The 14,955-nt window shown below is 40.6% G+C and overlaps 1 protein-coding gene across 1 annotated transcript; it reads right to left on the bottom strand.

Moving 5' to 3' along the window:
• Positions 1-235: 235 nt before the first annotated feature.
• LOC120575284 (killer cell immunoglobulin-like receptor 3DL1) lies at positions 236-9,387 on the bottom strand. The gene is made up of 3 exons (XM_039826005.1): positions 9,139-9,387; positions 6,341-6,640; positions 236-567 (listed from the first exon to the last, which is right to left on the bottom strand). Exons 2-3 carry the CDS (start codon positions 6,612-6,614, stop codon positions 236-238), a joined length of 606 nt encoding a protein of 201 aa, XP_039681939.1. The 5' UTR covers positions 6,615-6,640; positions 9,139-9,387.
• Between the last annotated feature and the right edge of the window lie 5,568 nt (positions 9,388-14,955).

Below are 14,955 nucleotides of genomic sequence, written 5' to 3'. Positions count from 1 at the left end.
GTCTGAGCAGCTCCACTGGAGCGGTTGGGGTTAAAGGCCTTGCTCAAGGGCACCTCAGTGGTGGTAATGAGGGAGGGACAAGCGCTGCTCTTTCACTTTCCCCAACCATATTTTATCCTGTTGGTCTGGGGATTGAACCGACTACCTCCCCCCATAAACAGGAAGTAGTCTATGTATCATTCAAATATTGTTGATAAAACATTGCAAAATTTAGTTCAATTATTTTGTGTTCATTCTACTTACTTTTAATGACTATACTAATTGGTGCTGTCTGTGTAGAAGTGAATCTTCTCAAGGACAGTGTGACTTCATACACACAGCTGTAGTTTCCCTGTTGTTCATACTCAGCCACCAGGAAGGAAAAGGAGGCTGACTGGTTGACTGCTGGCTCTGTGTTGGTGAGGTTTGAACCAGAGAAGATGAGATGGAAAACACCTCCAGGATAATGGGAGGAAGTGGAGCAGGTGAAGACAAAGCTGAAACCCCTGGTGATCTGTGCACCTTCAGGGCCCCAGACCAGTCCTCTGTTAGGAGATGTTAGGGAGATGCTGGGCTGCTGCAGCGGCACTAAAGTAAGAGGAAAAGTATAAAAGGGACAAGAGTATTAGGAGAATATCAAATGAATGAATCAACATAGATCAAGATGGCAAAGGTGGAGGTTACTCAAGACGCATATGGCGAAACATTCTACTAATGGGTGTGACCACATGCTTAGAACTGTTCACTTTTGATCAGATCACTCATGACGGATGCATGTTTTTAGTTAAGTGGCAGCAGTTTGAAGTTGCGGCAGAAAAATAAGTTCTGATATATAATTTCTCAGACTAAGACCCATTTCCCATCGAAATACCAGCAAAAAAAGACCCAAAGGAAACGTGTTCGTACTTCGGGAGTGTTTTAATTAATTGAATTTCCCCTTGGGGATCAATATCTATCTAACTATCTATCTATCTATCTATCTAATCCAAACCACAATCTTTTTCCTTAATTTAACTATTAATTTGGTGCCTAAACTTAACTGTCGTCTCCGCATGACACTTACCTTTTGTCGGGTAAACTTTACTGCCCCTGAAAGGTGCTCTGTACCTGGCTCAAAGTCACCTTTTGTCGGCTAATAATAAAAGCTGATACGACCGACTCAAAGTAGAGGCTGTTCTCATGAATCATCCATTCATATAGCTTTGAAAAGTTAAGCACTGTAATTCTCATGTATTCCATATTCTTTGCTGCATGGACCCCATTGTGTGTTGCTGTATAAGAATGCTGTGAGCCACATATGGAGAAGGTCGGGGTGGATGGGTGGGTCTTAAAACACAGCGATTTCAAGCCAGGGAGCAGAGTTCGCATCCTGGGGAAAACAAAACCCTTCCACCCAGGAAACGTGTGTCTGTTCACGAGAGTGTTATAAACATAACTACTTGTTTTAGTGCTTGAACTTAAATGTTGTCGCGGCATGGTGCCCCTTTATGGTTGACTAAATTTGAATGTAATGTCCGCTCATTAGACCGACAGCTCACAGAGCTTTGTAGCTGGCTACCAGTAACCTATTGTCGGATAAACTTAACTACCGCTTAAGTGCCGCTGATTGGTATTCATACATTTTCGTACGATATCATACAAACCTGTTCATAAGAATGTGTTGGGAAACTATTGAAATTTGGCTTGGGCTCAGGCGTGACCAATTGGCTCCATAGTCAATAGTGTGAATGTGCGGACAGTTTATTGTTTGTTTATCGTTTATTAAGTATTACCATTAGTCATCACCGTAGTGAAGACTATTCTTCCTGGGGTTCAACACATACGACCGACAGCTCATGAAGCTCTGTAGCCGGCTACCTAACCTATTGTTAACAGTATTTTTATCATTACTTAGAATTCCTCATGGGGGCGACAGAAACTATGCACAATAGCTTTAAATAAATCCTCCACACCTACAGATTTGACCAGATACATTTAAAAAAAAATTCTCTACAATCCAAAGACCTTAATGATGTAAAGTTATTAAAAACTTGAATTTTCGTTGAACAGTGTGACGTGGCAAGGCAACCATTTTGCATGTTTTGCTATAAAACAAGAAGTCTTTGCCACTCAAATGTACATTGTTCATTCTGCCTGAAATTACTCATGCTTGATAAGAGTCCAGATCTGAGGATGAGTCATAGTCATAGCATAATAAATATATATATATATATATATATATATCATTGCCTTTTCCTAAGGCACTGTACATTAACAAACTCCTTGCTATATTCCTGTACTGTTTCTTTGTTTGGTTATTCTTGGTAATGCTATTCTGTGTTACTTGTTGTGTTGTGTTATTAGATTATTTATCCATTAATCTTACCAGAAACAGAGAGTCTGACAACGTTACTTTGGGGTGAGATGAAGTTTTGACTTGGACTCCTTGTCTGATACTGACACTGGTACGATCCTTCATTGTGAAAGTCCACTTGGACAATGTTGAAGGTAGCAGAGTTGGTACGTGTTTCTGTCTTTCTGGATGAGCCTGAGGAGTGCTGTAGGATGAATGTCCCTCCTAAAACCTGAGTTGAGATCAAACAAGTGATGCCAACATCTTGACCCCAGGTAACCTCACCAACAGGATTCATGGATATGCTGGGTGTCGGGAGGCTCACTGAAAAAAATTAAATGTTAGAGTGAAAAATGTAATACCTTGAGTTGAGATATTTTTCAGTTTTAAGATATGATAGACATTATTTATTAATCCCACACTGGGAAAATTCCTTTGTTAGTTGCCTGAATTGCTTAAAGGAGAATTCCGGCCAATTTTTACGTTAATCTTAATCGCTATAAATATGCGTGTACTTTCGATTGGAAAAAACCCTGACCCGAATCGGTGCAGGCAACACGAAGTAGCTGCAGCTACGTATACCAGCTTCCACTGAGCCAAAATTGCAGTTGTAGGGGCAGGTTTTAGAGTGCCTTTGTGCCTCTGAACAGACACAAAATGCAATTAAATTGTCTGTGCAACATTAACAGGGCTCTTACGTGACAAGAAGATGCGTTTTCAACTCAGACATTGTTTAAAACAGTCTCGATCCTGCTGGTAGGTAGCTAGCCCTGTTAGCTGCTAGCTTTTAGCTGCTAGCTGCCATCTGTGATGAATGTGTTCAGCTAGGCTTCTATTTTAATTATCATGCAGCAGTTCCGTGTAGCTCATCCATTTTGTGTGTGATCGATCTGGTGTTGGTGAGTAGGAGGCTTGGCAGTGTTTGTTGTTTTTGTGTGTTAGTTCCCTTAGCCGCGCTAACATGCCCGACTGGGCATATATATATTATATTGTTTCTTGCAGAAGTTAGATGAGAAAATTGATACTACTCACAGGTGTCTCCTCATATAACTCTCAACAAGAAAGCCAATAACTTTGCAAACAAAATGTTTAAACATCAATTTTTGGCAAACTGACTGATTTCCTTACCAGCAGGGGCGGATTGGCCATCGGGAATAACGGGCACAATCCTGAACGGCCGGTCCATTTCAGGCCGAACCGGCCAGTGGTCCATAAGTTTTATTTTTATTTATTTATTTATTTTTTTATACGCGACCGGCCTGGCCGGCCGTTCAGCTGCAGCGGAGCGCTGTGTCTGTGTGTTTTTCAGACCGGGCCAAACCAATACTTTCAATCTTGAGGGGGGATACGAGCGGCCCCTCCTAACTTGGACTGATCCTCGTTTTTCCTGACATCCGATTGGCTCAAACTTAAAAGCGCCGAAAAAAGAGTTTACTTCCAGTCAGGTTTGGATTTGGTGATGTGAGGTAGGACAGTTTTAGGTTTTTAGGAGTTTTAGGTCTGTATACCTGAGTTGTTTCTGTCTCCACATGTTTGCTTTGATAAGCTAATTGTTTTTATTTTCTTTTGTTGCACACATACACTCTCATCAGGAGGAGAGAGGAGGAGGAGCAGCAGGAGAGAAGAGGAAGAGGAGGAGGAGGAGCAGTAGGAGAGAAGAGGGGTAGCAGGAGGAGAGAGGAGGAGGAGGAGGAGGAGGAGGAGCGAGGAGGAGGAGAGAGGAAGAGCAGGAAACGGACAGGTAGAGGGGCCATTGGGGGCAGTGTGCAGGGCTGGGTAGGCAATCATATTAGGCATATCAATCAATCAGATATTTACATATAGGATAAAATGCCAATAGTTCCACATACTAGATAATAACTTAACTGAAGCACAGATTGAATTAGAAAATGTTTTATTCTTAGTCATATTTATAACTGATGTTCTTCTCATACAGTGCCTTGCGAAAGTATTCGGCCCCCTTGAACTTTTCGACCTTTTGCCACATTTCAGGCCTCAAACATGAAGATATAAAACTGTAATTTTTTGTGAAGAATCAACAACAAGTGGGACACAATCATGAAGTGGAACGAAATTTATTGGATATTTCAAACCTTTTAAACAAATAAAAAACTGAAATATTGGGCGTGCAAAATTATTCAGCCCCCTTAAGTTAATACTGCGTACAGCCCACTTTTGCTGCGATTACAGCTGTAAGTCGCGGAGGGTATGTCTCTATCAGTTTTGCACATCGAGTAAACTGACATTTTTGCCCATTCCTCCTTGCAAAACAGCTCGAGCTCAGTGAGGTTGGATGGAGAGCGTTTGTGAACAGCAGTTTTCAGTTCTTTCCACAGATTCTAGATTGGATTCAGGTCTGGACTTTGACTTGGCCATTCTAACACCTGGATATGTTTATTTGTGAACCATTCCATTGTAGATTTTGCTTTATGTTTTGGATCATTGTCTTGTTGGAAGACAAATCTCCGTCCCAGTCTCAGGTCTTTTGCAGACTCCATCAGGTTTTCTTCCAGAATGGTCCTGTATTTGGCTCCATCCATCTTCCCATCAATTTTAACCATCTTCCCTGTCCCTGCTGAAGAAAAGCAGGCCCAAACCATGATGCTGCCACCACCATGTTTGACAGTGGGGATGGTGTGTTCAGGGTGATGAGCTGTGTTGCTTTTACGCCAAACATAACGCTTTTGCATTGTTGCCAAAAAGTTCGATTTTGGTTTCATCTGACCACAGCACCTTCTTCCACATGTTTGGTGTGTCTCCCAGGTGGCTTTTGGCAAACTAAACCGCTTAAACGACACTTTTATGGATATCTTTAAGAAATGGCTTTCTTCTTGCCACTCTTCCATAAAGGCCAGATTTGTGCAGTATACGACTGATTGTTGTCCTATGGACAGAGTCTCCCACCTCAGCTGTAGATCTCTGCAGTTCATCCAGAGTGATCATGGGCCTCTTGGCTGCATCTCTGATCAGTCTTCTCATTGTATGAGCTGAAAGTTTAGAGGGACGGCCGGGTGCCCGTTAGATTTGTAGTGGTCTGATACTCCTTCCATTTCAATATTATCGCGGCACACGTGCTCCTTGGGATGTTTAAAGCTTGGGAAATCTTTTTGTATCCAAATCCGGCTTTAAACTTCTCCACAACAGTATCTCGGACTTGCCTGGTGTGTTCCTTGTTCTTCATGATGCTCTCTGCGCTTTACACGACCTCTGAGACTATCACAGAGCAGGTGCATTTATACGGAGACTTGATTACACACAGCTGGATTCTATTTATCATCATTAGTCATTTAGGTCAACATTGGATCATTCAGAGATCCTCACTGAACTTCTGGAGAAAGTTTGCTGCACTGAAAGTAAAGGGGCTGAATAATTTTGCCGCCCACTTTTTCAGTTTTTATTTGTTAAAAAGTTTAGAAATAGCCAATGAATTTCGTTCCACTTCATAATTGGGACCCACTTGTTGTTGATTCTTCACAAAAAATTACAGTTTTATATCTTTATGTTTGAGGCCTGAAATGTGGCAAAAGGTCGAAACGTTCAAGGGGGCCGAATACTTTCGCAAGGCACTGTACATATGTAGCTGCACAATCAGTAAGCAGAGGCAGGGTCCATCACAGGGGAAGCTGAGCCAGGGAGCCAAGCTGAGAAAGTAAGGACACACACACACACACACGCACACACACACACACACACACACACACACACACACACACCTCTATTTTGTGGGACTGCATTGTAGTTTTTGAGTATATGAGTGTGAGTATTTGTAACTATTTTATCACTCCAACTGACTGTGCACATGACATGCTGGTAGTTAGCAGTATACTGTGACTTATGTGTTGGAGATTAGGTTTTGCTGACCTGGTTGTGTTCGGTGCAGTGGTGACTTGCTTTATACCATAAAAACACTATTAGAATTAAAATAATTGCAAAAAATCCTTCTGCTCGTGCACCAAGGGCACTCGCGTAAAAGGCCTCTCTATCTTAAAGCCCCGGGCTGAATTTCAGTCCCAGTACGGCCCTGCTTACCAGTAACAGAAAGGCTGACAGAGTCACTTGAGGAGGTGAAGTCTTGCCCTGCAACTGTTATCTTATACTGACACTGGTATGATCCTTCGTTGTCAAAGTTGACTCCACGCATGTTGAAGGTAGCAGAGTTGGTACTTGACGTTTGGGTTTCTCCAACTGAACTTGAAGCCTTTTTCAAAATAAATTTTGGACTTAAAATCTGTTGAGTTTGAGTTAAGACAGAACAAGTGATGCCGACGTTCTGACCCCAGGTAACCTCAGCAGCAGGATTCATGGAGATGCTGGGCTTAGGGAGGAGTGCTGAAACATAACAACAATATAATGAGGAGGTATAATGGGAACTCTGACTGATGGAACATCCAATAAATAGTGTAGATTTAAAAGCCTTCATGGTGTTTACAGTTTTTTTTTGATTGCTTGAAAAAGACTTCATTCATTCATTCATTCATTCCATTTATTATACAGGAAAATTTCTAAGCAACAATTAAGTTAATATAATATAAACGGGCCTGACTCAGTTTAAAAACTAGTTTCCAGCAGGTTCCTGTTCTGCAGCAACATAGAACATTGAACACAATTTCGGCACATGGGGACAAACATTTATGCAGGACATTATCATGGACTAGACAGATACAAACAAATAAAACATTAAATACGGACAAACAAGACTAGAACAATACATGAACAATCATTGTGTGCATTACTACCAGAGTGTGCAAAATGTTTGTTTTTGGGAGGAGTGCTGAAACATAACACAACAATATAATCAGGAGGTATAATGGGAACTCTGACTGATGGAACATCAATAAATCGTACAGATTTAAAAGCCTCCGTGGTGTTTAATAAAAAGTTTAAAGATTTGAGAATTTACTGGTCTTTTTTTTTTTTGATTAACCATGTTTGTACCAGTCAAGCTGAATTACTGTAAAGAGGCAGTGTTTATGTTCTATGGGCCTTTCCTGAATTGCACAACTTTTTCAGGTTCACATGCTTGTTTTTCAAATATAATTTCTCTTCCACTGATATTTGAAAAAGACAACCAGAGTTTAAGCTGTGAAAGCTGCCTCATATGAAAGGGTGCAACACAAGCGGAACACTTTCATTACAACCTGATTATATGCTTGTCTCCTTGCATATGGTGTGCAGTTTTGTCCCATTTAAGTCAAGAGTGGGACCTAAAATGGCAAAGAACTTGTATGATGTACATAAAATTACAGACTAATTTACATGCTTTACATTCCTTACAATGAGTATGATATTGATCAATCACTTGATACACTGCTTCACTTACATTACAGTTTAAGTAACTGTTTCTGGTGTGTTATCAACATTTCACACTTGTTCTGCTTTCTAATTCTAAAAGTATGCTGTGGTTACCAGGGGCCCGTTTCAGGTAGGAGGTTTAACAAACTGAGTCTAACCCTGATGTCTAAGTTGATTTACCCTGAGTAAGTAACCTTTGAGTTTTCGGTTTCAGAACAGCTGATAGGAGTTGGTTCACGCGCGGGCACCACCTCAATAAAAAGGAAGCATGAATGGAGTCATGATACTACAATTCACCATGGTGACAACCACAAACGGGTCGGCGGAAATACTCATGCACACATAGAAAATTGCTGCTGGAGTAAATGCATATATTCCAATATAGGCTAGTTTACCATATTTAATCCTAAGTATAGGCTAATATTACTGGTGAAATGGTATTGAACCTATAATCTATTTCATTTAAGTGCAATACTGAGGGCGAAAAAGTACTAGGCCTACTAATTCCACTGAGGCTGCAGCACCATCATTAACAGAATTATAATTCATTTTATTTCAAAGGGTTTACATCATTCACCTGCAATACTGTGGAACTCCTTTTTTATGGCTCTTACTGGTTTGTGTCCAGGGAACACTACAAAAATGTTTACAAAAATGTTTACAAAAACACGTTTCAGAGCGAGTCACATTCTTCTGACGGTGCTATTCTATACAGTGGCTTTTCTTTTAAAGAAAACTGCCATTTTCTAAAAACATTTATGTCACAAAAATGATCTGCTGGGATGCAGAGCATGCCCAAGATGGGTGACGTTAGTAATATGAGGACAGATAAGGTTATGTAGGCTGCATAACTGATCAACTGGGAAGAAAAACGATAACCGCTCAAATTGTAAGTTATCTGAAAGTTTAAATGTCGGGGCTTCAATATCTCCCGACATATAACACCCTGCGAAGTAAAGCAGAAGTAATGCAGCTTCTTCATCAACGAGATCGTTGACAAAAGGAAATGCCATGTTTGCAGAAAAAAAAACGTTTTATAGTCTGCCTAACATGGTTATTAAACCAACACCATGGTGGAGGGCGGGGCTTTGGCCTTGACCAACTGCCACTTTGCTCGTTTGAAAGCCATGATGTCTCTCTCTCTCTCATGGGTGGGCCAAATTCTCTGGGCGGGCAAAGCAGAGAAAGGGCAGATAACCTTTCCCCTTATGACCTCATAAGGAGCAAGATTCCAGATCGGTCCATCTGAGCTTTCATTTTCTCAAAGGCAGAGCAGGATAGCCAGGGCTCTGTTTACACCTATCACCATTTCTAGCCACTGGGGGACTATAGGCAGGCTGGGGGAACGCATATTAATGTTAAAAAAATCTCATAAAGTGACATTTTCATGCCATGGGACCTTCAACTAACTCAGTTTTCACTAAACCTGCTTTCTGAAACGGGCCCCAGCTCTTTTCCATCGCTGCATCTGAGTGACAGCTGTCTAAAGAAAAGGATAAATTTATTTAAAACACTTTATCCAAAATCTTCCTCACCTGAACAGACCACACCAGCATCCTCTCCATGTCCACAGTTGTGTATCCCAAATCCACTGTGCTGACACTGAGTTACAGACCACTCACTTCCTGAACATGCCACATCATCAAGCCAGATTTGTCCGGTTCCTTCACCAAAGCGTGCTGATTGAGTGGCAGTCTGTGCCGTACCACAGCCCAACTGTCTGCAAACCACCTCAGCATCGTTTAAGTCCCAACCATCATCACAGACTGTTCCCCAGATGTTGTTGTAATAGATTTCAACTCGCCCAGAGCACAAAGTAGACCCAGACCCAGTTAATCTGATCTGACCTGTCAGACATATAGGAAATAACATAGAATATTTAAGTATTTTTCAAAAACTGAAAACTAAAAGGATTGTATGCATTACACTATAGATTTGACTGACCTGCAGCTGGTGAAGTTGAACTCAAGAGAAAATAGACTATAGAGAGAAAGAGGAAAATAATGGTAAGGCTCAAATTCAACAAGCTTTAAGACATAAAGTTCACAGAAGGTTGCGTTTCTGGGACTTAATCCAATAAATAAGTATGCAAAAATACACGGACCAGAGTTGTGTACAAGTGCACTTTATTGCCCTTCATCAACGACCGGATGTGTGTCTCAGTAAACTATATGTGAAAGTATAGAGAGTAACATTTTCAATTATTATACTGAATTCAATTTCATATTACATTCCGCTTCAAGTCTGCTCAGGACACCTTCATATCTTCACATGGCAAATAACCATTTACTACTATATTAATGTTCTGAATGTTATTTACAGTTTCAAGAGACTTAATGTCTATACCATACAATACAGCTGCTAAACTAAATCTGCTTTCCAAATGCAATTTTGTAATATTGGTCTTACCCACGGCCAAATGGCAAATGTTTCTCTGTTGTTTGCTCCCCATGGCTGACACTAAGGCTGCACTGTCTCATTTATCAGTGACAGAAAACTGAACTTAATACTGCGGTGGAAAGAAGACTGCACACTGCTAGTCCTTCTTGGAACACTTCCTCTTTCTTGCATTTTTTTAAGCCAAAACTACAGATTACGGAACCTCTGTAGTTCTGAACCATAGAGTGCAAAGTACAAAAGCTGCAGCACCAAAGCAACTCATCAATTGCTAATTCTTAAAATTGTTGTTGATCAAAAAAAGTTCAATGGAGTTGTGTACCACAAAGCAAGATTAGTTGGTTAGCGAGGTATGTTGAGCCTTAAGCCAGAGTCTTCAATGTCACGAAGATGGCTCTCTAATCACTCCTTTTCTTTTCTTTTTTTTGTTGGTGTGGCAGTAGCTCATCTTAATCAGCTTAATCCAAAGAAATCCAAAAGTGCTAGTAATACAAAATACTGGAAGATAACACTAGGCGCCTGAAACAAAAGCAGTAAATCCAAATGACAGAGAAAAACCAGGAACACTAGGAAAGTGTACACCAGAAACAAAACATCTAAACACAAGGTACGACAAAGAAATAAGACCAGATAAAGGCAGCACACAGACTAAATACACAGTGAAGCAGTGGTTGTAACGAGAGACGGGTGACATGAGGGCAAAAAAAAAAACTCATAAGCTATGTCTACAGACATAAGACTGCCTTGATGCTTTATGTGATCTCATCCTTCATAATGTGATGTTTTTCATGGTTTGATGTTCACAGTATTTGTTTTAATGCTAAATAATATTAGCAATGTTTGTATTAAATCAAGCTAATCCAAACGACAGATTCTCATTCTAGACACACTAGAATAAATGAAGTGCTGATTGAAAAGTTGTCATTTAATAATGGACAGTGGGGCAAAAAAGTATTTAGTCAGCCACCAATTGTGCAAGTTCTCCCACTTAAAAAGATGAGAGGCCTGTAATTTTCATCATAGGTACACTTCAACTATGAGAGACAAAATGAGAAAAAAAAATCCAGAAAAATCACATTGTAGGATTTTTAATGAATTAATTGGTAAATTCCTCGGTAAAATAAATATTTGGTCACCTACAAACAAGCAAGTTTTCTGGCTCTCACAGACCTGTAACTTCTTCTTTAAGAGGCTCCTCTGTCCTCCACTCGTTACCTGTATTAATGGCACCTGTTTGAACTTGTTATAAGTATAAAAGACACCTGTACGCAACCTCAAACAGTCACACTCCAAACTCCACTATGGCCAAGACCAAAGAGCTGTCAAAGGACACCAGAAAAAAAAAAAAATCCAGAAAAAATCACATTGTAGGATTTTTAATGAATTTATTTGCAAATTATGGTGGAAAATAAGTATTTGGTCAATAACAAAAGTTCATCTCAATACTTTGTTATATACCCTTTGTTGGCAGTGACAGAGGTCAAACAGTTTTCTGTATGTCTTCACAAGGTTTTCACACACTGTTGCTGGTATTTTGGCCAATTCCTCCATGCAGATCTCCTCTAGAGCAGTGATGTTTTGGGGCTGTTGCTGGGCAACACAGACTTTCAATTCCCTCCAAAGATTTTCTATGGGGTTGAGATCTGGAGACTGGCTAGGCCACTCCAGGACCTTGAAATGCTTCTTATGAAGCCACTCCTTCGTTGCCCGGGCGGTGTGTTTGGGATTATTGTCATGCTGAAAGACCCAGCCACGTTTCATATTCAATGCCCTTGCTGATGGAAGGAGGTTTTCACTCAAAATCTCACGATACATTGCCCCATTTTTTCTTTCCTTTACACGGATCAGTCGTCCTGGTCCCTTTGCAGAAAAATAGCCCCAAAGCATGATGTTTCCACCCCCATGCTTCACAGTAGGTAAAGTGTTCTTTGGATGCAACTCAGCATTCTTTCTCCTCCAAACACGACGAGTTGAGTTTTTACCAAAATTCTATTTTGGTTTCATCTGACCATATGACATTCTCCCAATCCTCTTCTGGATCATCCAAATGCTCTCTAGCAAACTTCAGACGGGCCTGGAAATGTACTGGCTTAAGCAGGGGGACACATCTGGCACTGCAGGATTTGAGTCCCTGTCGGTGTAGTGTGTTACTGATGGTAGCCTTTGTTACTTTGGTCCCAGCTCTCTGCAGGTCATTCACTAGGTCACCCCGTGTGGTTTGGGATTTTTGCTCACCGTTCTTGTGATCATTTTGACCCCACGGGGTGAGATCTTGCGTGGCGCCCCAGATCGAGGGAGATTATCAGTGGTCTTGTATGTCTTCCATTTTCTAATAATTGCTCCCACAATTGATTTCTTCACACCAAGCTGCTTACCTATTGCAGATTCAGTCTTCCCAGCCTGGAACAGGTCTACAATTTTGTTTCTGGTGTCCTTTGACAGCTATTTGGTCTTGGCCATAGTGGAGTTTGGAGTGTGACCGTTTGAGGTTGTGTACAGGTGTCTTTTATACTTATAACAAGTTCAAACAGGTGCCATTAATACAGGTAACGAGTGGAGGACAGAGAAGCCTCTTAAAGAAGAAGTTACAGGTCTGTGAGAGCCAGAAAACTTGCTTGTTTGTAGGTGACCAAATATTTATTTTACCGAGGAATTTACCAATTAATTCATTAAAAATCCTACAATGTGATTTTCTGGATTTTTTTTTTCTCATTTTGTCTCTCATAGTTGAAGTGTACCTATGATGAAAATTACAGGCCTCTCTCATCTTTTAAGTGGGAGAACTTGCACAATTGGTGGCTGACTAAATACTTTTTTGCCCCACTGTCCATTATTAAATGACAACTTTTCAATCAGCACTTCATTTATTCTAGTGTGTCTAGAATGAGAATCTGTTATCACTGTTTAGGTCCTGTCCACACGAACACAGGTACTTTCAAAACCGCAGCTTTTTCTTTATGGTTAGGCCGTTCGTCCACACGTAAACGCAGTATCAGGTCACTGAAACCGAACCATTTTGAAAACTCCTGCCAGGGTGGAGATTTTTAGAAACTCCGGTTGCATTGGTGTCGTGGAGCCAGTGAAAACGGCGATTTTGGCTTGTAATGTTGGAGTGCGTACTGTTGTCTCCTTTGTTTGACATCAGATTGTGCGCCGCTATCATCTTTGTTTACATGAGACGAATCTCTGCAATGGCAGACGTAGCTAAGCCATTGCTGCTAATAACTGTGCTAACAGGCCTTGTTAAATACAGTATATATAGATATTGTAATGTACACAGTTCTCCCATTATATTGCAGAACAGAGGTGCTTATGACTACACTCCCACGACACAGAACTCGCTGCCATCGTCGCCGGTTTTGGACGAGACGGACAAGACCTGGTCGGACATCCAGGGGAACTTCAGGCTTCTGATTGGCCAACATGGCTTAACGATGCTATATCGACACCTGTTGGTTTGGCAGGCTCTTGACGGCACTTGCTAGTGTGTTTTTAGGTTTTCATGTGGATAGTTTTTTTTAAACCTTGCTTGTGTGGACAAGATTTTGTTTTTAATTGAAGGAAAGAAAAACCTGTGTACGTGTGGACTAGGCCTTAGGCCACAGTTCCTACACTGAAATGACTTCAATAGGCCTACTACAAGAAAAATCTCTTGTGATTGGTTGGCAGGTTTGTCATGGGTTAGGCTATTGGTCACCCTGGGCCATTATTATTATTATTATTATTATTATTATTATTATTATTATAATAAATAAATAAAAATGTATATTAGGCCTGTCAAAATTAACGCGTTAATTTTTGCGTTAATTTTTTAATATTTAACTCGTTAAAAAAAAATTATCTAAATTAACGCAGCTGTGTTTGTTTACTTCATGTGGCGGATGAAACGTAATACATCTACATAACAGCAGGCGGCGCTACTCTGTATTGTTGCCCAAGTAATGAAAACTGGCAGCTGATTCGGAGCAACGTCCACATGGGTTTGTTTTCTCCGGATATTGAGAGCCAGACTGTCATGGCGGCCGTTCAGAATACGATCTCATGTTGTACTAAAATAGTTCACTGAAACATGTTTCTGAAAACATTTTAAGCGAGAAATAGGCCTTGCAGTTGCTGAATCTGTCTTTATTTCAGCTCAACAAAAGGTCAGTTTAGAAGATTTTGAGAGACTAGTCACCTCATTCCGCTCGCCATTTCCGGGTGAGTCCCGACTGCCCTGCCGAACAGACTCGTTGGAGATGAACTGCGCCTCGCCTGTAGACGAGAGCAGGCGACAGCAGCCGGGGGCGGTGACAAAAATCTGCTCTCAAGTCGGACAGTTTCTAGCCGTTTCCAGCAGCCTTCAGCAGGACTAAGCCAAATTGTTGCTGCTGTTGTTCTGAAAGATATTAAACATTCTGAACTTAGCAGAACCTTTCCTTGTTTGTTTTTTTTCTTCATATTTGCAAAGTTAAGTGATTTAGCATTTAAATATCCATTATTACAAGATTCAGTCCCATTTTAAAACGATTAATCGCGATTAATTACAGCAAATTGTGCAATTAATTAATTTATTTTAATCGATTGACAGCCCTAATATATATATATATATATATATATATATATATATATATACTATGTTGTATATTCACGTCATTGTTATCCTAAGGAAAACTGTTTTGTTTTTTTTTATGCCAGGAACGTGCTGTGTATTCAAAGAGAGCTTTTTTTAACACAAAACGCAAACGCAATCAGAAAAACACTATGTACAAAGCATAGGAGACACACAGCACACACAACAAATATCCCTCGCTCACGAGAAGTCAAATCCTACAGCACCGTCCACTATCTGCCTGCCACAGCCGCCTCGGAGCTGTTGGTAACTGGCAGCATTCTGTCTGTATTCGGTCCATTTTGCAGACATCTGTAGTGCTTTGCCCTGTATTTCGGATCATCAGGTCTATGGTGGCGCACTT

This window comes from Perca fluviatilis, chromosome 15, assembly GCF_010015445.1.
Source record: "Perca fluviatilis chromosome 15, GENO_Pfluv_1.0, whole genome shotgun sequence".
Lineage (NCBI taxonomy): Eukaryota > Metazoa > Chordata > Actinopteri > Perciformes > Percidae > Perca > Perca fluviatilis.
Note: the sequence above shows the minus strand (reverse complement) of the source record. Positions and strands in the feature narration are given on the sequence as shown.